Below are 25,514 nucleotides of genomic sequence, written 5' to 3' on the forward strand. Positions count from 1 at the left end.
TAAAATCCTATTCGTATGTTATATTTCTTTTTTTATTAAGATAATTTGAGATAAAATATAAATTATAACAGAAATATAATGTCGTATTTGTTTTATTAGACTAAAAAAATTACATGGTTTAGTATACCATGGATTCACAGCAGGTAAGATATGGTAGAAATTAAGTTATTTTTATTATATTTTAATGTATTATAGGATGTTATTATGAGGTTATTAATGGTTTATGATAAGAAGGTGTTTATTATGGACCATCAGCTGGTGTCTGTGTGTACTGAGGGGGGACAACACGTGTCTTTGTGTCTCTCCTACTTATCTCTCTTTTATATCGTTTTAATTGAACTAACTACACTCAGGTTGTTAATTTTTATTCTAGATTGTTCAAGTGTTAAGGTCAAGAATTTTCGAGCTTGTCCTTGGTCCCGTGATAAGGATTTAAGGGTTAACTAGCCATGGCAGTTGAGGGTGGTAACTCACACTTATATTTCCCTTCAGAGAGTGATAATGACTCTGACCTAATTGATGAGAGTGATTCAGTCAACGAGAAGAATAATGATGAAGTAGACACTGGTAACATGACCATGGAGGAACTTTTAAAACTTCAAGAGAAGATAGGGACTAAAGCTTTCAGGAAGAAGGTGGTTTCAGGAGGTCCTTTTATATATAATCAGGACACAAAAGCTTCAGAGGATAATGGAGATGAAGTATTCAATCGTGCCAATAAGAACCGCCCCAGGGAGGTGCCCATGATGCGTAGAGCAGCTCCACGTATGACCTCGAACGATGCCGGACAGAAGGGAAAAATAAAGATAACCCGTGATCCAAGATTTGACGATCTATCTGGAAAATTAAACCTTAATGTGTGGCAAGGTAACTATGGTTTCCTCTCAAATAGAAGGAAGAAAGAGAAGGAGATGTTAAAGAAGGAATTGAAGAATGAAGAGGATCCCGTCAAGAAGAAGAAGATCAAGTCCGTAATTCAACGTATGGAGAATCAATTACGTGAGAAAGAAAGACGGAATTTGGAGAACGAGGTAACGAGAAACCATCGAAGAGAACAGATGGAGGCTCTCAGGCAAGGGAAGAAGCCAAAACACTTTTATAAAAATGAACAGAAGCTCTTACTTAAAGCCGCCCAATTTGAACAACTGAAAAAGGAAAATAGAGTCGACAGATACCTCGAACGAAAAGAGAAACGTCTGCGGGCTAAAGAGCTGAGAGGACACGCACACTAATCAGGTAGCTATTTTATTTGTCTACATAATAATTGAAGGTATAAAATGGAGAATATACAAGAGGAACACCCCATAGTTGTTTAAATTTCCTTTTAAAACTTAGCGTACCATGATTAATGTTTACAGTGATCATCAGGTGGTATATACATATTAACCATCGACTCGAGATATTTTTTTTTATCCTAAATATAATTTTATTCTATGTTTAGTTCTGTACTTAGGAGTTAACTTAGCTATCAGATGAGTTAATATTTGTTTTTATCCCAGTAGGTATTTTGTGTTTTTTGACCATTATCACCAGGATTCTTTTTTAGTTAAGACCAAATTTTCTTCTATGGCATTTCTTACATAAATTTATATTGTTCAAGTATTTTTAAATGATACGACCTCCCCATTTACCAACAGTGGACAGAGCTTTGAAGAACACCAAACTATAAAGCACTTACCTTATTCTTGTTTTTGGTGTTATGTGTTGGAGTACTAGTTTTCAGTGTTCAGATGACGGGGGGATCCATGAACTCGAAGTCATTTTTAACCTTTTTTTGTTAAGTTATGTTAGGTTTTCAAAGGTTTGTTTGGTGTTCTTTTTAGTATTTTACCCCCACATTTTCCCTCTACTTCAAAGCCCTGTCCACTCTTGGTACATTGGCTACACTTTACATTTAGTTTTTAGATTTTTTTTTCGCATCTGCCTGAAGAACATACTGCTAGAGGTATTGTCAGCTTAGCAGTATCATCTTGTAACCAGTACAGCTTAGTCTATGATACTATAATTTCTTTTACTTTTCAGACACGTGAGGAGTCCCATGGTGAGCAAGAGGATGAGTGGGCACTCATTCCAGATCACCACCAGAGAACTATTCTACATGTGGATGTTGACTGTTTCTATGCCCAGGTAGAGATGGTTCGTGACCCAGGCCTCCGTGACAAGCCTCTTGGGATTAAGCAGAAGAACTTGATGGTGACCTGTAACTATGTAGCTCGGTCTCTTGGAGTCAAGAAGAGTATGTGGTTGAAAGATGCTTTAGAGATTTTACCCAGTTTGGTTTTAGTCGATGGTTCAGATCTTACTCACTATCGACAGTTTTCCTCAGAGATCTCTGCTGTTGCCCAGACATTTACACCTCATGTGGAAAGGCTCGGTTTGGATGAAAATTTCATTGATGTAACAGATATTATAGGAGATTACTTGAATAATTCTGAAATTGAAGGTCATGTGTTTGGTGATAAAGATGATAACCAGGTGCATCATAGCGACCCCTGTGGGTGTGGGTGTTATACAAGGTTAGTTGCCGGCACCCACATAGCCAAAGAACTGCGGCAGCAGATATATGAGACAACAGGCATCACTTGTTGTGCTGGTGTAGCCCATAATAAACTTCTTGCCAAGCTTGTTTCTGGATATCACAAACCAAATCAACAGACAGTTTTATTTCCTTGGCAAGTTCATGAAATGATGAAATCTCTAAACTTAACCAGGAGTATACCAGGTATTGGAAGTGTTACATACAAAGCACTTGAGGACCTGGGAATATCAACTGTACAACAACTTCAGAATTCTGTACTTAAGTTACTTATGACAAAATTTGACCAAGAAACAAGTCAGAAGTTAAAAGATTTAAGTTTTGGAATTGACAAAACTCCAGTAAGGAAAAGTGGACGTCCTCAGAGTATTGGGCTAGAAGATGCTTTTCGTAAAATAACTTGTATTACAGCAGTTAGAGTTAAGTATTACACATTGCTGGAGAGGCTTCTGAAGCTTCTTGCAGATGATGGTCGCATTCCAGCTTCACTTAAGGTATCAGTTCGTAAATTTGATAGAGTTAAAAGATTTGGACACAGAGAAACCAAACAAGTTCCAGTGTCATCATCAGTCTTTACAATGGGTGTTAAAGGTGTAAATGAAGATACAAAATCCTATTTGATGAATATGATCATGGGATTGTTTCATAAAATGGTTGACACAAAAAAAGATTTTCACCTAACTCTTGTTGGTGTTGGTTTCAACAAATTTATTGAGAGAGCACAGGATGCACAAGCGATCAGTAATTTTTTTTCAAAACGTACTCGACAACAAACAGATGACCAAAACTCAGAATGTAAAGACTCAAACGTTACTAAACGTACCAAATTTCATCACTCGCCGACCAACAGGAAAGTTTTAGAAAGTTTTACAGCAGAGTCAAGTATGGTCAGTAGTGAAGAAAACAGCAGTAGATTCAGCTCAGATGAAGATTGTATTGAAGAAAATTTTAAGGATATCTATGAGAACCCAGCTTTGTTAGGTACTCATATAAACTTGGAAGAGCTTGATAACTATAAAGGTGATAAAGAGGTTGAGGAGGTAATTGAGAATGCTAGTGAAACTAGGAAAGAATTAATATCTCCTGAGATAAAAATGTGTGTTAGTGATGATAGAAGTTGCTCAGAAAAGAGTGCATGCATCAGGTTACCCAATGGTATTGACAGAGAAGTGTTTAGTGCACTTCCTGGTGAACTACAACAGGAAATCCTTCTTGCTTCTGAAAATAAACAAAATCCTAAAGTTGTAAAACAAGGGAAAGTGTTGAAACCTAAACAAACCAATCATAGAAAATCTAATTCTGTTAATAGCAAAACAATTAAAAATTATTTTAAACCTCAAGTTAGTGTAAGCTTCCATAAACAAAGTATTAAAGACGAGCAAGTACATTCAAGTGCTTCTGTACAGGACTCAAATAGTGAATGTAATACCCATGAAGATTTAAAAGCTAGTGAATCTTCCTGTAGCTATAGTGTTGTAGAGGGTTTGACCCCAAAACTAAGTGATGAGAAGAAAGTAGAGGCACACTTACCAGGTGAAGGAATAGATCTAACTGTTTTTAGTGCTCTTCCAAAATATATTCAAGATGAAATTATTCAGGAGCAAAAATGTTTGAAGGAAGCACCAGCCTCGCCACAACCTAAGGGAACATTATTAAGTAACGCAAGAAATGCAGGTGGCCCAGTTTCTATTTTAAAATACTTTAAAAAACTGTAGAAATTAAACAAAAATAATTAGTATTTTATATTTGAACATACTGTACATAAATTTTTCACTTGTAACTGATATTAATTTGGTAATACTATATTGTGATTTTCAAATTATGCTTACCGGTATGTAATAAAGTGCTGTACAATAATTATACATTATACTATAACAATCTTGACTTAGGTTCCCTACACAATGTTGGAGATAGAACACAGCCTTGTCTCACTCCCTGTCTAATTGTGAACCAATTACTGTATTAAGTTCATTATTTACTAACACTGCAGCCTCCTGTTGCCAGTAAAGATTCTTTAAAATTTTATAATCTCCTTCATTAATGCCTATTATTTCCAAAATCTCTAAGTTTATCATACTTTACCATATTAAAAGCTTTTTTCCGCTACATCAGAACACTAAAGGTAAGCTATGCTGATAAAAAACAGAAATACTATACCAATATTGCCTCAACCAAAGAGTGTGGTCCCTAGAGACACCTGTATATAGTCTAGAAGGACTGGTAGAGAGAACCTTCAGACAGAGGATGAAACCTTAAATGGGTGTGTGGAGCTGAAGCATCTACTGTCTTGCCTTGCATCTGGGTCTTCTTAATTGTTTATGTTACCGGAGAGAATCCATTTATTTTACTTGTACCGAGGATTACTAAGGAATTTGGGAGGAGGGGGGGGGTAATGAAGCAAGATATGATGATGGCGGCGGGTGTTTTTTGGTGATAATAGCAGCAGGCAAGCTGGTTGGTGGCAAGTCAACTTGGAGGCTGTTTTGTGGAGTGAAATGTTGGTGGTGGGTAAACTAGTGGCTATTTGGTTGGTTGGGATGGTGAACACTGGGCAGGCAGGTTGGTGGAGTGAGTGGAGACGTTGTCAGTGGGCAAATTGACGGCTGGTTATAAAGCAAGTTGGATGCAGTGGTAGGCAGGCTGGTGAAGAGTAGAAAGAGTAGCAGTAGGTAGCTACTATGGATGGTGCTGGACAGACTGGCTGGTTACTGGTCCTGGAATTTTATATTAACTTCTCTGTTTTCAAAGAAAACAATTCAAGTACTGTTGTGATATCACACACCACCAACAAGAGGGGACAAAATTTCAAGCTTGCCAATAATCATGCAGGAAGAACATAATAGGGTAGCAGCTAAGTTCCAAATATGAGACAAATTGTTCATTTTATGATAAAAGTACCACATTTGGCACAAGCTCAGTCCAAAACATTCTGAACATTTGGATATTGGGCCATTACATATTTTCAACCTGATGGCCATATTGCCAAAGAACAAAATGGCCACCAGCAGAACCATTGATTTCTAAATGCACTGAAGTCTAAGGGGCCCAGTAAGCAAAGTCATAGTCCTACAACTTTTAGGAGTCATCTTTTCTTTAGCATGATATACTGAATGGTATGATCAATCCAAGAAGTACAGCAAATTAAGTACGGTATTTTGCAAATTAAACAATTGGATACAAGTACTAGGTATGCAAATGCAGGATACAAATGTATAACCCTCACGGACCATGAATGTTGGTGGTTCTAGTTTTTCAAAAACAGTTTTTTGCCTCACTACTCCACTACTGCCACCAGCATCAAGCAGCCAGTGGGGTCACAATGCTCAAAAAGGAAAACGTGAAACATTAGTCAGAATACTGCTGGTTGGAGAGCACACAACAGGTGATTGAGGGCACCAAAGAAAAAATGGTCAATATTTCCTGGCTTGCATTCCATGAAAGCCAGTTGACAGATCCAGCAGAATCTTACCATCAACCATGGAGCCCTGCTTCCTCTCTTCCCTTTTGATATTCCTAGAGTCACCCCTGAGAGCAAGTATGGGCATACATGGTCAACACGTGGGAATACTACAGAGCTGGTGCATGACCTTGTGGCATCCATGCCAAACAAGCTACAGGGCAGTTGGACTAGCTACAGATTTATTATTTTGATGATATGTGTTATGCATAATTTATGTAATCTAAAGAATAAATTGAATCATTATTTTATTTTTTACCAAAAATTTATCTACAAAGATATTGAGGGTACGGTTTATAATATTAAGTAGGCCAAATTTATGGTTACCTATATGAGTATAACTATGTACTTCAATAATAAAATGTGGTCATGCTACTTCTATCTTATTTTTCCATCAAATGCTAATCAATCAGTGTTGTGACCTACTTCTTCTTGTGACACTCTTATATTAATTTTGTAACTCATAGGTCAGTCATACTCCCATCATGTCAACCATTGTAGGGATCAAGCCAAGGTTGCAGGCAGTAGACCCTATGATAAAGGCCATTATCACGGAGGATGATCAAGCATTCTCTTATGAACCAAATTGTTCCTCACATTCATGTTTAGTTTTCTGGCCACCATTCTGAGGGACAATACAGCTTGGAGGATTCTGATATTGTTGCAAACTCCAGCCACCAAAACACACACTGCACTATGTCATGATTATCAAATAATGTAAAACTCGATTGAGTAAATTGTGTCATGAATTTATTACCCAAACAATGATACCCTTCCCTAGACCTTATTGAGAAATAATAGTATCAGAGCTTGAGTGTTGAACTGCGAAGGTGCTCATGTGAGTGTGTGTGTGCGGACCCATTGTCCAGTGCGGGTGGGCTGACTTTACACTATGCACCTGGACTACAGTGAGAACTTTCATCTGGGACTGTGCGCACCATACGAGAGACAGAGTTCAATGCATACCTTGATAGAGGTCGCCCCATGGTTTTTCACTCTTGACCATAAACTATGCCTGCTACATACCAGTTCATCTCACGAGATATGGGTGAGCTTTCAACTAGACACTCAAAGGTTACCAAGGAAATTTCTGTTTGTAATTTCACAATTCAGAAGACTAAACGTATGTTCTCATCCATAGCCAACGATCAAGCACATGAGCAGAACAATGCCTGTGTCAAGGGTGATAAGAGGCACAGTAGGTCTCACAGCAATCCAAATGCCCTTCAACGGTGAATGGTTGCTGGCCCTTAGGTTGCTCGGTTAATTGTAGAGTTTGACGACAAGCAAACGAACATCAGAACACAAATGAAGATGTGTCACCATGACCAAATACAAAGTGTACAAACGGACTTCATGAAAGATGTCGAATCACTCATCTGTGTGATTGAAGATCTGGGCAACCCCTTTGAAGAGGAGAGCAAGGACTTGGTGGTTTTGGACACCGAAGAGATTGCAGACCAGGAACTAGTGGAGGTTATCCAGAATACCTACCTATAAATTGAGTGAAAAACAATTCAGAGCTTACACAAAAGACCTCAAAACAAAATATACTGGAATACTTGGTTATTTGGAAACAATACATACAGTAGGGAGTGTAGCACTGTGCCTTTAGTTAAATCAGTTCATAGTGTCATCAGTGACTGCAGAAGAGGTTATAAATAACTTAAAGTGAATACAAATTGGCAAGCAAGCTGGTAAGGCACCACTGCCAGCTGAAACCAAGTCGGGTTATAGGTGCCACAGAGACTTTTAATTTTATATTGTTTGTGAGCTTTCTCAAGGACTGAAACTGTGTCTACAATACACCATTCACAGGGAGATAGTGTGCACAGCGATAGCACAAAGAGGTATAGTCATTGATGAGAACGGGAAAAGAAAGTACAGTACTGTATAAGGAAATAAGTTAAAATAAAAAAATTAAAAAAATCAACAAGCTTGGCTATCCTATAGGGCATTCTGTTACTGCCCCAAAGAAAGTTTTCTTTTCTTTTTCTGTGTTTATAAAGGACTGAGTGGGCATATAAAATCCATTATTCATAACAAAATGCAGTGTACATAGAAATAGCACATAAATACTGTACCGACAAATAGCCGAAGTGAACTGAAAAAAAAGAAGAAAACATAAGACAACTCTAAAGGCAACTGGGGAGGTTAACACCAGCAGAGGACAGCTAAGTACTGGTTTTTTTCTCTCTTTATTTGTAAATAGGTGTAGATCTATACAGTCTGCACCCCCCCCCCCCCCACAACAACAACCATGAAGAGTACATGTGATTACTGCGGGGGGGCGACAGATATAAATGATACAGGCCTGACCAATGCAGTGTTTAGGGATGTTGCAAACTGCCGTAAAGCATGAAGCTGTTGCTGGTATTGCCCTAACTGCATAGTCAAGGTGAAAGAGGTGATTGCAAGCCATAGGGGAACGAGTTCCCTAAGGATGAAAATAGATGAAGCTGGAGTTGTGCTGGTTGCCAAACTAGAGCAAGTTGGGAAAGATATCCTTGCTAAGACTGAGGAAGTAGCCGATAGAATGGAGGTGGTTGCTAAGAGGAGTTATGCTGAGGCATTAGCAGGGCCACGGGAGGTGGAGAGTAATGCAGGATTAGAACAGGTTCTACAGCAGCTAGGGACTCTGAAGAAGTGTCGAAGAAATGATAATTAACGAACCTACAGTTAGGGGAGAGGAGGAACAACGGAAACGTTTCCAGCGCAGGAACAATGTAATAGTTTTTGGAATCCCTGAGAGCCAGGCAGAGGGAACTGAGAGTAAGGTAACACACGATAAGATGCAGTTTAAGAATATTTGTACAGAGGTTCTGAAGATGCCATCAACCCCACAGGATGTGAGGAGGCTGGGACAAAAGCAGGGGATAAGCCTCGCCCCCTTGATTTTTAAACTCAAAATTTGTTCCCAAACCTGGAATTTAGGGAATTTTCTGGAAATTTCTGAGCAAATTTCAGTTCCGGCTAATGGAGAGTTCCAGGTTTGAAGGATTCCGGTTAATGGAGATATTAACTGTCTATAATTATATATTTGGTGAGATGTGACATAACACTTTCTATACAGACTGTGATGAGTCTGTAAAGAACTCCAAATATTTGTACCTGTACAGCCACCAGAGTTTTTTTCCCCAAGGAGTTTGAAATTGTCTTCATAAAATATATTTTGTCACATATAAAAAATATTATATTGTACAGTAAAAAGCAGTTTTTCTAACTTCACATAGAATCATGTGTATTACAGCAACAAGCGTGAGTGAATGACATTGAATGGGTTAAGTGTCTGTTGTTTTTGGCCAGCCTGCAACATGGGTGAAAAAAGAGCCTGCATGATTAAAATCTACAGAATCATTCTTAATGCCATTATTCAGGTTCTACCACTTTTCTGTCCTCACACTCTTCAAATACAGTACCAGCTACAGAAGACATTAGCTGGCCAGTGTTATGTGAATGTGATGGTACTTACCACTCATCAGTTCAATATGGGTGTGAACCACTATACAGTACAGAGTGCTATATTCCTCCCAGTTGAGCCCTGTGTGTGTGGCAAGTCGGTAGTCTTGGCAATCCAGTACAGATGGTCACTGACTTAAGGCAAACATCAGTCTTTGGGCTTCACTTATTGCCACAGCCCTAAAACAGCTACTCCAAGTTATCACTGGCAGACAAAATGTTTATTGCAAACAGTTTTAACGACAATTATCTGCCATTGTGGATTTCTCCTCGTGCATTGTTGTTCACATTATGGTCACTCTGTTAAGACTGTAAGATGAGGCATAGCACAATTCACAACACCTCAATTCATGTTGAAAATCACAAACATTTAACAGACTGCCTGAATACTTGGCATTTTCATCTGTAGGCAATTAATCTCATTCTACATGATCTTCAAAAATACGTACAGTGAAATCCGTGTTAGCTGGACCAATTGGTGCAGGGCACTTCCGGGAATGAGGGATTTCTGGGTTATGAGACGAATTTCTCACAACTGGAAAAAATAAATAAAATCCCAGTAATTTTCTAGGATTTTCCAGATATTGCACAGAAAAAAGACACCTATCCCTAGAATTTTCCGTACAGGATAAATTTTCTCAGAATTTACGGAAAATGTGCCTGAATTATATCTCTCAAACCCGGATACGGGGAAAAATTTAATGTAATTTTCCAGATTATGGAGATACAGTACAGTACAGTATTACTGTATTCTGTATAACATGTTCTTCATCAGTACTGTCACTTTTCCTCTGTCATCAAGTTCATGTCTGATACAATTAGGTCTTGAAAGATAATTTGACCTGTTTTTTATTTCATATTTATTCAAACCATTTCCAAAAGTCATTACAAGTTTTCAAAGTCTGTATGAATAAACAAAATAAACAAATTAAGCTACAACTGAATGAATGTCACAGAGTTATCAATGTCAGTACCACCAACAACTTATAAGAAAAATGTCACAAAACAATGGGAGAAGTTAAGGTCAATAATGAAATGAAAATTGCAGAGAGAATCAAAATACAGTACAGTACAGTATGTGTAAATTACAGGCAGTATTTTCTGTGAACACAAGTCATTCAGGAGCGGTAAGACATTGTTAATTTTCCTTATGGCAAGGAAAGATCAATACAGGCAGTCCCCGGGTTATGTGCAAGTTCTGTTCATATGGACGTTCTTAAGTTGAAAATGGACTCGAGTCAAACTACAGTACATACAGTACCTTTTGTGCATACTGTAGTACTTAGAGAGCACCGTTCAGAATCCCACTTTATCATAACCTAAGTATTTTATATTCATCTAAAATTAATTAATTTAAGATAAAAGAAGAAAAATGACAAAATACAGTACGAGAGAAAAAAAAATCAGGAAAATAAAATACTATAAATTTAAAGTTTAACTTTATGGAACCTTGTCTGTATAGGCGGATGTTCATAAGTCGGACGTACGTAACCTGGGGATCTCCTGTATTCTAACGTTATCACCAAAAAATAGTGAGGTGAGGTCGATTATCAACACAACCGCACGTACAAGAACTAAGTGACATTGCAGCACTGAAGTGATATTTATATTATTTTTAATTACAAGGCAAATTGGAGCAATGAGATGATATTTCCACAACTTTCATGGTTTCTTATGTAAATAAACACTGCAGCAGTTGGGGCTTAGCTGTAAATGATGAATATTTGACCACAAAATTTTAAAGAAGAAGTAGAAATAGAGGTACTCTACTGTACCAGCAAATTTAAGAATGCATGTTATCAAGGCTCCACTGTACTGTATATAATTTGTTGCACAATAAAACATTATGGCTGATATAGCCAATATTCTGTGATGCAGATATAGAATTCTGTGAAAATATCTGTACTCAACTTTTTTTGCAGACACCTTAATAAATAAAAAATACAATAAATAAGAGGGTCTGTTGTACTACTATGAGCTTGACTGGTGATAGTACAGACCACCAGACACCACACTGTGTTCAAGTAAGAGCATGAATTTGTAAGGCCAATAATATTATATCATAGTATATTAATACACTATCCTATGTAAAAACAGTGCTTCACATAAAACCAAAGTTACCCCCAAAAATATTGATTGCAGCAATATCTCAGTTAGGCGGCTTCTTCAAAACAGACTAGTTAACACCAAAGAAGTTTCCATATCCGGCTGAAGTCAATACATATTATCTTTACTAGGATTGAGGACCCTAATAATCATCAATGTTAAAACTGCTTATTACATTTTTTGTTTTGTTTTAATCTTGTAAAGTCTGCCACACGACATGAGGCCTAATGATCAACTTGCCACAGCGAAAGGGTTACTGTCCTTTAGCTTGTCTGTAGTTATACAAAAATCAAAATATTCATCTGATCAAAACATTACTCCTATAGTACCTCATCCATTACTTGCACCGTCTCCTGGATTGTGTTTGGCGAAGGCCCTGATAGTACCCAGTGTGGTAACCAGTCATGTACCAGCTCATTAACATGGTGTGCAGGGCCTCGGAGGTCTGTGGGTCACCGCTCAAGTCCATCGTGAGGGCTGGTGGGGGTGGAAGCTGGGGGAGGTGAGGCTGAAATTATTAAATCTCACTGTTATATACAAGACCAGCTCCAATAAATCAAGTTCAAAATACATCTGCAGTGTCTTTGAAAAAGGTTAATCACAAAACTTATTGTAAATCAATACAGGTAACCCCTGAGACACGATGGGGTTATGTTCCTGAAAAAACCATCGCCAGGTGAAATATTGTAAACAGGGAGCATTATAACATGGGGTTCAATACTTTCTCAGTCAGTCCCCAAACACACATGTATCACTGGAAAAAAAACTTCTACAGTACCAGTACAAAACAAGTAAACAACAATCACCACATCGTGAAGAATAAGTCTGGTCATCATCACATGTCCCCTTCAAGGCTAAGGAGTCTCTTGTAAGTGGAGTGGAGGCATCACTCTGACCCACACAGCCTCTGGGGAGTCTCATGCTGTTTCACAATGTCAAGCTTCACCTCCAGAGACACAGTTGTCTTGAATGTCTTGGCCTTCCCAGACATTTTCAGAGTTACACTGTTCACTTCAGTCACAAAAACAGAGCGAACGATAAAAAAAAAAATGATAGCTGCCGACACTGCTCACATTTTCAAACAACAGAGGTGAAGCACTTTAGTCACAAAAACACAGAAAATATCACTTCACAGTCACCATACCACAGTTCAATATAAATGTTAGTGCTGTCCCTTAATTATAAAAAAAAATATAAATAAAACCACTGGTGATAAGTACAATTTACGATGCTGGCCGATAATCGTAGAGCCGTGCGATGGCGGGTTTTATGATTGACAAAGAACCAAACACAGAGCTGTAATGTGTGGGTTGGCCGTGTGGTGGTGCGTGGGTTGGCCGTGGTGCGTGGGTTGGCCGTGTGGTGGTGTGTGGGTTGGCCGTGTGGTGGTGCGTGGGTTGGCTGTGTGGTGGTGCGTGGGTGGCGTGTGGTGGTCGTGGGCTGGCCGTGTGGTGGTGCGTGGGTTGGCCGTGTGGTGGTGGACCAGCATTTTAGCTTAAGGTTTGTGTAGTTAACATTCCTACGAATCTTTAAAAAAAAAATATAAGTCACACCATAACATACCCTCTTCAACACACAAGTAAATATGAACAGGGAAGAGAAACAGAGTTGAACACAGACAGATGATTTATGAGACCAACAAGATTGTATACTCAAACACTCCGCCCTGTTAGGCATGTGAAGGAGAACACTGAAAGATAAAAGCCGAGTGCAACTTCTAAACCGCCTGTGAAACTAACATCTATCATCTTTACTCAACTCTCATTTTTGGGTGGAGCGAATCAAGGAATTACTGCAATTTGTATCCTCGAGTAGTGACCATGGCAGGAGCACGGTCACCACTGGTAGCCCTAACAATTGACTTTATTGTACAGATGTTTCCTAAATCTTATCCAGCCAGCCCTTAATTGTTACCAAAAGGATGTCACCTTAGATGCTCATACACCTCATGTTTCAGGAATAACAACAGTTTAGTGGTAAAGACTTTGGATGATAAAATGTAAATCTTATACAGTGATGGCAAGGAAGGTCGTTCGTTAACGAAAAGTTCGTTAACCGAAACCATTGTTTCAATGGGTTTTTGGGTAATTGGTTCCAGCTCACCAAAAATTTCCTAAATTCAACAAAAATGATAGAAAAGTTCACTTACTTTGAGGTGTGTATGTAGAAGGCTCCTGGATGATGATGATGATGATGGGAATTACAATGGGGGTGGAGGAGAAGGAAGAAGAGAAGGCATTGGGGTGGAAGAGAAGTCACCCCATGGCACCATTTCACCCATAAAATTTTAGTTCTCTTGGTGTATTTCAAGATTATTTTCTTTAAATCAACACTGTACTGCATTATATATTGTCAATATGTAAAATATATTTCAAAATGACCAATAATTTGCTTGGAAACACAGAAAAAAGCATTTAGTTGAAGAGAGTCTCAAGCAAGATGTTACCTCCAGTGAAAACAGAGAGACTAACGCCTGTTTGCTGTGTTAAGAGGCTGGATGCTGCGCTTTAAACTAGTCACTTTACCTTCAATTATGTTCAATAATTGTTAAAATGACTAAAAATTGAATATTAAACTTTTAAAATTATTGAATAGTATAAACTTCTTGATATTTACTAAAATAGTTAGGAATTTAAGCCCTAGAACCGATTAATGTATTGGCGGACTGATACTAAAGCTGGTTGCCCGGCCAGTGCAAGAAAACATGTTGAGGTCGGGTAAAGTTAACGAATTTTTGTTCGTTAACCGAATTGAAGATCCTTATGGAAAGTTCGTTAACCGAAATCGTTTCACTGTATATGTGAATCAGGTTCTTAAATAGCTGATATGAACAAAAATTACCTATATGTTATGTTATTTGAATAATAATGTCAAACAGTATTTTCTTGATTTAACAAACTAATTCCAGCCACCCCTTTCTGTTAATTAAAAATTTACGGTGTTTTCACTCTATTTAGCAAACTACGTAGTTCACTAAATCGAGCAGGATTCCGTTAAATTTCCGCTAAATAAAATTTCCGTTATTTTCGCTCGATTTAGCAAACTACTTTGTTAAATCGAGCGTGATTCTGTTTAATTCTGAGCCAAATGCTCCACTTTGTGCATGGGGTTTGTTTACATCAGCTCAGTTTGTGTTCTACTGCCACCGCGTGTTGTTCACTGCTACCTCTCGGTCAACTAACGACTGTAATTAAACATCATGCCGAAAGTCTCTCAGAAGTCTCAGAAAGAAAGTGGTGTGGGGAAGAAGTCAAAATAGTGTGGCTACCAATTGGAAAAAAGTTTGGAAATTATAGAAAAAATTTACAACAAACACCAAACCCCCTAGTTTAAGGTAAGCCATGAATAATGTTTCTAATGTTTCTATGTACCTATCATGTGTCTGAGGTGTCTCTATAGGTGTGAGCGTATTAACAGAATTAATCTTGATATAGTGAACTACAGTAGTTCACTAAACTGAGAGAAAATATCAGACAAAATTCCTTCCGCTAAATCAAGAGTTCGTTATATCGGATTCCATTAAATCGAGAGTACAGTATATTCTTTATCTATCTTATATTGTATTTCTATTTGATAATTTTAAGGAGGCAAGATTAGGTAGAAATTATGTAACACAGGACTGGACCCAAATTGAGGGAGGGGGGGTGGGGTAGACACATGCCCTCCTAGAACACCACCCTAGACAAATGTTAATGTGCCCTTATGGCTCTAAAATATGTACTGTACAGTATTCGTATTTCTTAAGACACTTCTACTGCCTCCAAGTTACTCTCCTGTGCAGCCTCCACCTATACTAACTTTCCCCAGTACTGTACTAACCAAATTTGGGTTGTTTTTTCCCAGCTGGGGATACACGTGTTCGGTGTTGGACCCCAGTGAGGTTTCCAAGGGGATCCGGATTAAGCAACTTCAGGTTAGAGGGAGTTTCAGTTTAAACACATGCACCTCGCAACTTTATCCTCTTCACCATTGATTGTTAGACCTGGCTGATCAACAATTATTTTGGTATGGAGAGGTAATTCCGTGCTGTACTTACACACCAGGCAACTTTATGTCAATAAAAGACAGTGACCACCTGCGCCTCCACCAAGGAATAAGATTTAATGACTGTTGGGTAAACTTACAGTACAGCTACACATTAGGAGGTATAAACACACAAAAGACAGTTGTAAAGAAGCAAAACAAAATAAGTGAGGAGATAAAGATATAATGTACTGAAGACTGCAGCAAATGATACAGGAGGTAGAGAAAATGTGATTGTATAAAAACATACCAGAAAAAGTGTCAACTGAATAAAAAGAGAAAAGATGGAAAGAACCACAGAAGAGATCATTACAAAGTGACAAAACAGCAGATTATCCAAAAATCCCATTTCATGACCAAGCACAGGTTAGCTAACTCCTGTTACATCAACAAGTCTCCATAAGTTGCTACCACCAGTAAAGAGGGACATTCAAGTATTGAAAACACCTCGATAAGAACAAAAACATTTCTTCTATCCTTTAAGAGAACCTGAATATCCACTTACAAGCCACCGGTACTGAGTTACATCACGTGGAGTAATGACACACAGTACTTATAATGCTGGGAGATTTAACTTCTGGCCAGGCTTTTAAATAATGTATACACTCTTAAAACCCAACACAATACTGTATACCCATAATATTGTATAAATGCCTTGAATTGTGCAACACAGTATGGTACAGGAAGTAAATAACTACTGAAAACACAGGTGATTGAGGTACACTGAGAGTGATTCCAGTTTTCTAACCTGCCTGACTTAGGAGTGTTAGTGTAGTGGGCAAACACACTTAACTCTCAGCTATGGATGAGTCAGGAGGGAGAGATACTATTTTGAATTTTCTGATTTTTACTGGACTGCTGCAGTAAGCCCCAGTCATACAAATTAAGGAGGTTAGGAGCCTACAGGTGTTAAGTTGTTAACCCATCAACTTATTGGTGCAGTACATTTGTGAAGGTCACTGATGTGTGTGTATGTGTGTGGACTGTAACATAATTATGTAAAAAAAAAAAGGGGGGGGGAATAAACATTTAGCCGACAGTAATATTTCCAGAGACAAAATCTACTGATAAAAGTACAACATACATCAAACACATCTGACTTATACTTACTGGTGGTGTAAAATTTCCTCCACTTGGATAATTTGGTGGAGGCATCTGTGAAGAGAAATTTATGACATCATTTTTTTTGTAATTCAGGGAATTTATTTATTATAATGAACAACCTAAAACTTGGTTTTCTTAAGTAACATTCACAGATAATAAGTCCCTTTAAATATGTCAAGTCTTGATGTCTGGTTTATAACTGCACATACAACTACAGTATTAATGTGACTGACAGACTGTTTATCACATGCCACACTACAAGGATCTGACACAACAGTATAGATACTGTAGATGGTTTGATTTTTAGAAAAGTTTCTAAAATACTGGAATTACTTATACCACATAAGTCACTTTTTTTATAAACTAAATCACAATGACCTTAAACACAGGACACTAAAACATTTTGTCTGCAGATGAATGCACAGACAGATAAATAAAGTCTAGTATAGACCTTAACCATTATTTGTAGGGATATATCCTTGGACTGTGTCAGTAAGTTGTGTTACCAGGGTGACAGGATAAGTGCTGGAGGGAGTGCTGAAGTCAGCTCAGTTACAAGAGTCAGAAGTGACTGCCTTTATTGACAGCAAGAGGACCTTCCCTCCACACGAAAGGAAAGATTTATACGACTGGCATGAGAAATGTTGTTTTATGGCGGTAAAACATGGGTAGTTAAAGAGGATGATGTATGCAGACTTGAGCAAGCTGAAATGAGAATGTTGAGGTGGATGTACAATATGACACTGAAAGACAGGAAATCCTGTTCAGAGCTAAGAAGGTGGCTGGGTATTGAGAGTACTATTGGCAAAATTTTGCATAGAGGTAGGGTGAGATGGTTTGGGCCAGTTGAGAGAATTAATGAAACCAACTGGGTCAAGAGGTGCAGAAGTATAAATGTGGAGCAGAGCCAGAATGATATGGGGAGAGGCTGCAAGAAATGCCATTAGAGTTAAGAACCTAACAAGAGAGACTGCAGCATGGAGAGCTACCATCAGGTAACTGTGGCTAACTCATGCAAGTGTGGAAAATGACTATAAAATGATGATGTTACAATGAATATATTTCTAAATTGTGTACTCTACTTAGTAATGATAAGTGTAAACATTACCCTTCCATACTGGAACTGTGACTGTGCTTTCTGCCTCTTGCCGGTGCGCTCATCAGCGTCGGACTGGAAGTCGCTCTCAACCACAGAACTACACATGTCACTCTGCTGAAAATTCAAAATGAAACATAAAACCTTTTTCTAGTCATAATGAGACTGAGTTATGACCAAAGAAACAATTGTTGTCACGACTGTATGAACAAGTGTTGGCCAGCACAGGTTGCCAAATTTCCACCCATACAACAACAAAGTTCAAATAGCTATAACCTGTATCAAAACTATGGAAAATACTGCTTATCGTTGATCCTGTTATGATATATCTACACACCAAGTCTCATATAAGTCCATTGTTCAGGTTAAGCTTATACTATTTACACGCTAGGCACAACGTTGCCAGCCATTTTTGACTCCCTCATTATTTCCCGAGTTTCCCAAACAACAATTAATCATCACTCTTTCAAACCTGGGTCAATTAATTTGAAAAGTGGCAGGCTTGTACAGTACCCTTATTGAATATGCCAACAATTCCTCAGTTTGTATACAAAATAACTACCCAGTGTAAATCAGTAAAGCTTAATGTTTGTTCTTCACCTCAGATTGGCCATCATCAGCAAGTTCCATCTGCATTTGACGGGCTGCCTTTCCTTTTGATTTTATGAGCGCGTGTATTGCCACCTCTTCTTCATTGTTATACCCTACATAGCGGACAGTGCACTTGCCAGTGTTGGCGTCCAGGGCAATGATTGTTCCCTCGTACCAGATTCCATCTTCAGTGAACCTTGAACGACATGGATCCCCAGTGTGCCACTGTAATAATAAAATATACAGAAGTACTGTACTGCCATTAAATCTTGTCAATACACACCGGTATAAACAAACACGCAAAGAGTTTCATATGATCGAGGTGTACAAATGGAAGTCAGGGCTAAACAAAGGTGATATAAGAAAGGTACTTAAACTATCCAACCCGGAGCGAACTCATAGCAATGGTTTCAAAATAGACAAATTTAGATTTAGGCGCAAAATAGGTAAACATTGGTTTGGAAATAGAGCAGTGGATGAGTGGAACAAGTTACCATTAACTCGAACACGCTGGATAGCTTCAAACATAGGTTGGACGGATATACGAGCGATAGGGGTCGGGTGTAAATGGGACTGCCCAGTATGGGTCAGTATAGCCCGCTGCAGTTTCCTCCATTCTTATGTTCTTATTACAAATAGATCACAATACCAGACAAATGATTCAGCTACCATCTACAACATAATCTCTTGTCCCATTATTCCAACATTAGATAAAACAGCATCAACCTACATCAGATTTTCTCTTATTCTTCTTTTTTTTCTTCTTCTTTTGGATATTGCCACTTTTTTCCTTGCGTTCAGAGAGGTTCTCCCCACCTGTCACCATCCTCTCTGACTGCTCGCTCTCGGTTGTATTTGTCGCCGATATCTTGTGTTGTAACTTTCGACGTACTTGTGCCATGGCTTCGTCGTATTGTTGGATCAAAAGAGAGTCGTCCCAAATCTCTTCATGGGTCAGATTCTCCTGAAATAGAAAAATTAATATCAATCAAGAAATGCATAAAAAAAAGTAATGCCAGGTGGATATGTACCAAAATTTCTTCTGTGATATTTCCCCAGGAAATTAAGGATAACCTAGATATAAGTTTTCCAATAATATTATATTTGGTCCGTCATGTCTCGCCATTGGTTGTTTATGTCTTGCGGAGAAGCTCTGACCCCCCTCAGCCAGTGCTCCTTACCTCCGTGTTGGCTTCTTAAGCGTCTACAGCGCATGTGCAGGGGGTGGTGCGTGGGTGGTGTGGGAGTTCTTATTGGCTATTGGAAATAGATGGTGAGGGAACGTTTTGATTGGTTTGTGATAAGCGAGGGGAGACTTATTATTGGGCAAGAGTTTTTTGTCTTAACCAATGAACAATACGTGGGAGCGTCGGGAGCGGAGATTTGATTTTTCAGTACCATAATAACCAAATATGGCTGAACAGGTGGAAGAGCTGTGCCGACATTGTGACAGAGATTAATTTACGTCAACTGCAGAGTTTCGTCAGAAAAATAGTGAGGCCATTTCATTTTCCAGAAAACACGGTGTATTACCGAACAACGTTGCTTGTCCAAATTGATTCAAACAGAGACGATGCAGATGAACCTGATTCTTCTTCAGATTAAGGTTAGGTTAGGTTAAGTTAGGTTAGGTTAGAATTGGTTGGTTTGTTGACTTTTTTTTTTTATACAGAAAAAAAGGGGTAGGTTAAGCTAGGTGACATTTCTTTCTGTATTGGAAATATATTTTTCCTATGGTTTTTGATGAGTTTTGAACGATTTATCCGTATTCTCCACTGGAAATAACCTGTTATTTACCCAACAAAAAACTCAAATTTCCCAACATCTTTCCTTAAGATTGTTGGGAGGTATCTACCAGTGGAAATGAATATCAAATTCATTCAAAACTCACCCAAATTATCTTACCACTCTGGTTTCTGACAGAGGGGCTATATTTGCAGACCTCAGCAACAGACACTGAGAGTCTAACATCTGCAAGCATGTATGAAGGGTTATAATGGCTAATAAATGATGAAATGATAAATAAAACATAGTAAATACAGATAATAACGAAATGTTGTTAAATAATGATTAGGTTAGTCAGAAAAATACCCCCATCCATCAAGACTTCACCTGGAGCAAACACATGTTCTTAGCATAAAAACTATAAAAACCTCCTTATATTCCATTACATAATATAAACCAACATACCGTATCATTAACATTATAAAGAACTACTTCATTTTCATCAGAAGCCATAGTGAAGTAGGATAATAAGAGGATAATAGCCACAAATAATTCCTGACTTATCAGATCCTGCCGCAGGTAAACACTGGAGGAGGAGCCGAGGGTGAGGGGCTCAGTCCACCTCAACAAATATTAACTAATTAATTATTACTGATCTACCACTAATACTAATAAGATTAATTCAGTATCCAGTTTATTGTAAAAAAAAAATAGAAGTAATTATGAACATGTTTAAATCATTAGAAGTAATTATGAACATGTAGTTACTAAAATTAAATCATTATAAGGATAAATTTCTTGAGATATAAGGAAATTTTATATAATAAATAGGTTACTAAGTATTGTAATAATCTCTATAAAGGTAAATGCTTTTAAAATAAATATGAGAAGCACGTGAATTATTAAAACAAGCACTAAGGTTAGGAGGAGTTAAGCCCTACAGTAGTTTATATATTGTGTAGACCTAGGGAGGGGCAAGGAGTAGGCCTAGGGAGGGGCAAGGAGTAGAGGAGAGCATATAAGCATTAATTAGCTCAGGGAGTATAACTAAACTGTTAGGCTTCCCTGTTATATAAAATCTAGAAAGCTAACAAGACAGTGGGTGATTGGGACAGCGACAATGATGCTTAAAATGTATGAGATTGTTGTAGTAAAGCATAATAAAGGGGAACTATGTTTAAGTTTATTCAGAATATATCCCAAATTAATCTCACATGGTGGCGTTGGTTTAATGAAATCTGTGACCAACTGATCATTATGTTCTCACCCGCTTTCATAAGTTTTCAGCGTGAAACTATTTTGTATTGTAGTGGATTTCTCCCCTACAAATGCTGTTTGTCTCTGAGTAGTCGACCCCACCAATTCCCCAGTGTATGCCTCGTGGTCTAGGTCAACCAGCGCCGCCATACATCACGGAGGTCAACTACTAAGCCACGACAACCCCTGCTATTTAAGACCAGAAATTCAAGACTTGGGTTGGGTCAAACGATGAGCAGGACAGGAGGATGTATGCAAGGGTCAGAAACCAAGCAAATATAGAATGTAGAAGGGCTGAAAAGGAGTTCCAAAGGCTGGTTGCAAGAGAGGTCAAGTCAAACCCAAAGGCGTTTTACCGCTATGCAAAGTCGAAATTGAAAACGCGAGTAGGAGTATCAGACCTAAGGCTGGTGGATGGTAGTTACGCAGATTCTGACCAGGATAAAGCTGAGGCATTGAACAGCTTCTTTTCCTCGGTGTTCACAAAAGAGGATGCAACTAACCTTCCTGCGTTTGAGGACAGACGGTTCGAAATAAACTGTCCAGGCTAAAGGTCCATAAGAGTCCCGGCCCTGACATGGTGCATCCTAGAGTGCTAAGAGAGTTGTGCAACGAGCTAGCCGAGCCCCTGAAGATCCTGTTTTGTAAATGCCTGGATGAACAAAAGGTCCCCAGCGATCGTCACTCCACGAACAACTATAGACCGGTGAACCTGACCAGCATAATATGTAAAGTACTTGAGAGTGTTATCAGAGATGCCGCAATGGAACATCTAATACGAAGCAATCTTGTAAAGGATTGCCAACACGGTTTTATGCCGGGGCGCTCCTGCTTAACACAATTGCTCAAGGTATTGGATATTTTGACCCATATTCTGGAACGGGGTGGTAATATCGACAATATTTACCTAGATTTTGTCAAGGCTTTCGACAGTGTACCCCATGAAAGGCTGAAAATCAAACTGGAAGGGTACGGAATTAGGGAAAATGTCCTAGCATGGATAGAAGACTTTCTACATGACCGCAAGCAGTGTGTGGTGATTAATGGCACGAAATCGTCATCCGTACCTGTCACAAGTGGGGTACCACAGGGCAGTGTATTGGGCCCGCTATTGTTTGTTTGTTTCATAAATGACATGCCTGGCGTTGTACACTCCTCCATACAAATGTTTGCCGATGACGCTAAGTTATTTCGGGAAATTAAGAACCAAGCGGACTGTGAAGAGCTGTAGACGTACCTCTGTGGGCTCCAGGAATGGTCGAAGAAATGGCTGCTGAGATTCAATGTCACGAAGTGTAAGAGGATGCACCTGGGGCGTACCGACGGTAAGGAGGCGTATCATATGTCCCAACGGAATGAAGAAACTGCACTAGTTGAGAATGAATGTGAGAAGGACCTAGGTGTGTATATTGACAATGACCTGAAGTTCTCGGGCCATTGCGAGAAGAATGTAAACCAGGCAAATAAATTATTGGGTCTTATAAGAAAGTCGTTCAGATATCTAGACGGTCCGTCCCTCGCAACGATCTTCAGGAGTGAAGTGCTTCCCCATCTGGAGTACTGTCACCCCGTCTGGTCCCCGAGATATGCTAGGGACTGTCAGTTGGTTGAAAATGTTCAAAGGAGGGCCACCAGACTGGTGCCTGCACTTCGGCACCTCAGCTACCCTGAGAGATTGGAGCGTCTGAACTTGCCTAGCTTATATTACAGACGGGCAAGGGGTGACCTAGTTGAGGTGTATAAGCATCTCCAGGGGCACTACTCAGTCGAGTGTCCTTACTTGGAGCTGGCGGACGCTCGCCCTACAAGGGGTCACAGCTCAAGATTGAAGAAGCCGCAAGTCCATAAAACTGTGAGGGCAAACTTTTTCGGAGTGAGAGTTGTGAACTCTTGGAACATTCTACCAGAGAGTGTTGTGACGGCACCGAGTGTGAGCTCTTTCAAGACAAGACTTGACCAACACTGGAGCAGGTTCAGGTACATTCAGGAGCCGGTGCATGCCCAGTATTTGCCAACAGTGTGTGACAGAGACGTGACCGATCGCCCGGGCGGCTAGCGAGCCGAACAGTGACGAAGAGGAAAAAAGTTAAAGTAAAATAAAGTAATTTGATATACACTATACTAAAATTAACCACGTAACAGGTTGTAAACATAACTTTATGGGTACGTTACCTTGTGTTGTTTTGGCGCCACACACGGATACGGCCAAGGTTGTTGGGTGAACACAACTCTTGCCCCAAATTGCTCCTCCTTATCGACATACTGTCGAGTGAAGGCGAGCCTCGAGGCACGGTGGGCGGCTGTCAACCTCTGGTCAACGCCCATTGGTGGAATATCCGGTGTAAATGACCAGTGGCCTGTTTCAAAGCTCCCACATCATGTTATATATTCTATCATATTCGTAACTAAAATTAATGTATGGATAGGTTTTAGAAACAGAAAACATATTTTTTTTAATTATTTATCCAGTTAATGTGTTCGGGGGTAAGTGTTGACTTAGTACATTGGCTGACCACCGATTAATTGCCTGGTTTGTTTCTGAAGGCGGGGGGGACGTACCCAGCCAAGTTGCCGGTTAAGAATTTCTAGGCCTCCAGTTTGTGTGGCTAATAACTCAAGTGGCGTGGACTGTATATACATCAGTGTGAACATATTTAGGTACTTTTGCCTCATTTATGCTCGTGTTTCCTTAATGATCAGTTTCAGTTTTGAACAGTTGCACTCATCAGTACAGTATGTATGTGTGTATCAACGTATGTGTGTAGGAACGTAAGTATATGAACGTAAGTGTACACATAATATCCATCATTCCGTGAAATACTCATGGACAAAATAAGGTTGAGAAAGGTAATAAAACAATTATTTAATAGATAACTTTATTAAAAATAAGAGAAGAAGATCATATATACAGTAGCAAGAAGGGAGTCAAGAATCAATTACCACACTTCTGGCAAAGCTTCTTATTCCTTGAGAGAGATAGAGAGAATAGACGATGAAATATCTATGATAAATGAAATACAATTCTTTTTATTATTATCCATAAAGTCTATCAGAAAACTCCTCTACTACGGAACTTTACAGCTCTCTCTCTCTATATATATACTGTATATAATATATTTTTTTATTTATATATATCCTTAATCACTAGTTCGAAAAGGCAAGTAACCACACACGTTGTCGTGATTCACTGGTGAGGAACTGACCTATCCACTAAGCTTTAAAAAATATGTTTACAGTATTATAATTGGCAAGTTTACGGTAATTTTTAATCTTTGCGATAACTAATAATAATCCAAATCTCTTGAGGTGAAAGCACAAACCTCATCTATACAAATTACATTGTTAAATAGTGATAAGAAAAAAAATGTCTGAATTTGCCAATGTGGAGACGCGACTCAGAAACCAACTACCAATTAGTTGCTTTGAACTGTGGTGGTTGATAAGGATGTCCTATGTGGGCGAAGCTTAGTTAATAGGTCAAGTGGAGTGTACAAAGGCAAATGTCTCAGCTTTATAAACTCCCCAGACAGTACCTCATGTCGTTCCTGCTCACTGCCAGTAAAACCTCATTCATAAATCAAAATCGTTGTACTACATTTTAACTTTGGTCTTTAATTCCCAAGGATTCGTGTGTTTTTTGGGGGGTTACTGTACATGATAAGTAGGGATGTGAGAGCGCATATATATGGCTCATTTAAAATAAAAATGCAAATATTCATCAGCTCGTCTTATCAATCTTCTGACACAACTGAGTCGATGCTGATGTGAACAAATTACCAGCTCAATTTAACTTCTCATTTATAAATATAACATAACACCCTTTTATGATATTGAATGTCCACATAACGTTTAATGTAATTCCCACTTTTAACTTTCTATCAGCATAAGAATCAAGTACACTGGCCAGTTCTATAAATATTTTAGATTATTAACATATATTTTATTTCATTCACTTACGTCTCCAAGTTTTATTTATATGTGATGTTCAACAATCTGTTCTTTATGGGATTGTAAATTAAGACCCTCCCACACGTGTCCGGGGCGAGGCTCGAACCCTTTATATAAGAGGGAGCAATACGCGCGTTACCACTGTAGGTTATTTCCCATACTAGAAGCATTTAGCATTTCGTCTGCCTCTCTTACTACTCACAATCCGAAAT

At 38.7% G+C, this 25,514-nt stretch overlaps 3 protein-coding genes across 7 annotated transcripts; 2 read left to right on the forward strand and 1 right to left on the reverse strand.

Annotated features, from left to right (window-relative positions):
• Positions 1 to 247: 247 nt before the first annotated feature.
• Positions 248 to 2,158, forward strand: LOC121871746 (ribosomal RNA processing protein 36 homolog). Of its 2 annotated transcripts, XM_042374163.1 has the most exons (3): positions 257 to 353; positions 493 to 1,236; positions 2,023 to 2,158. In XM_042374163.1, exon 2 carries the CDS (start codon positions 573 to 575, stop codon positions 1,230 to 1,232), a length of 660 nt encoding a protein of 219 aa, XP_042230097.1. In that variant the 5' UTR covers positions 257 to 353; positions 493 to 572; the 3' UTR covers positions 1,233 to 1,236; positions 2,023 to 2,158. The 2 variants fall into 2 exon arrangements, with proteins under 2 accessions (XP_042230096.1, XP_042230097.1); XM_042374162.1 differs by having other exon boundaries at positions 248 to 1,236.
• On the forward strand, positions 1,342 to 6,368 carry LOC121871667 (DNA polymerase iota-like). Its single transcript, XM_042374080.1, has 2 exons — positions 1,342 to 1,371; positions 2,023 to 6,368. Exons 1-2 carry the CDS (start codon positions 1,342 to 1,344, stop codon positions 4,249 to 4,251), a joined length of 2,259 nt encoding a protein of 752 aa, XP_042230014.1. The 3' UTR covers positions 4,252 to 6,368.
• Positions 6,369 to 9,037: 2,669 nt separating this feature from the next.
• LOC121871747 (survival motor neuron protein-like) lies at positions 9,038 to 20,700 on the reverse strand. Of its 4 annotated transcripts, XM_042374165.1 has the most exons (7): positions 20,563 to 20,700; positions 19,103 to 19,336; positions 18,382 to 18,597; positions 17,794 to 17,898; positions 16,692 to 16,736; positions 11,888 to 12,066; positions 9,038 to 9,987 (listed from the first exon to the last, which is right to left on the reverse strand). In XM_042374165.1, the coding sequence occupies exons 1-6, from the start codon at positions 20,608 to 20,610 to the stop codon at positions 11,896 to 11,898; spliced, it is 819 nt and encodes a 272-aa protein (XP_042230099.1). In that variant the 5' UTR covers positions 20,611 to 20,700; the 3' UTR covers positions 9,038 to 9,987; positions 11,888 to 11,895. The 4 variants fall into 4 exon arrangements, with proteins under 4 accessions (XP_042230099.1, XP_042230100.1, XP_042230101.1 ...); XM_042374166.1 differs by lacking the exon at positions 9,038 to 9,987 and having other exon boundaries at positions 10,296 to 12,066; positions 17,794 to 17,895; XM_042374167.1 differs by lacking the exon at positions 9,038 to 9,987 and having other exon boundaries at positions 10,296 to 12,051.
• Between the last annotated feature and the right edge of the window lie 4,814 nt (positions 20,701 to 25,514).

This window comes from Homarus americanus, unplaced genomic scaffold (assembly GCF_018991925.1).
Source record: "Homarus americanus isolate GMGI-L3 unplaced genomic scaffold, GMGI_Hamer_2.0 scaffold39675, whole genome shotgun sequence".
Taxonomy (NCBI): Eukaryota; Metazoa; Arthropoda; class Malacostraca; order Decapoda; family Nephropidae; genus Homarus; species Homarus americanus.

Excerpts from the sequence above, each read along its gene's own strand:
- LOC121871746 (XM_042374162.1), top strand. The coding sequence starts at position 450 with ATGGCAGTTGAGGGTGGTAACTCACACTTATATTTCCCTTCAGAGAGT.
- LOC121871667 (XM_042374080.1), top strand. The coding sequence starts at position 1,342 with ATGATTAATGTTTACAGTGATCATCAGGTG. Across the intron at positions 1,372-2,022 it reads TTTACAGTGATCATCAGGTG|ACACGTGAGGAGTCCCATGG; the intron begins GTATATACATAT and ends TTTACTTTTCAG.
- LOC121871747 (XM_042374165.1), bottom strand. The coding sequence starts at position 20,610 with ATGGCTTCTGATGAAAATGAAGTAGTTCTTTATAATGTTAATGATACG. Across the intron at positions 16,737-17,793 it reads CACAGTTCCAGTATGGAAGG|ATGCCTCCACCAAATTATCC; the intron begins GTAATGTTTACA and ends TTCTCTTCACAG. Across the intron at positions 12,067-16,691 it reads GAGGAAATTTTACACCACCA|CCTCACCTCCCCCAGCTTCC; the intron begins GTAAGTATAAGT and ends TAATAATTTCAG.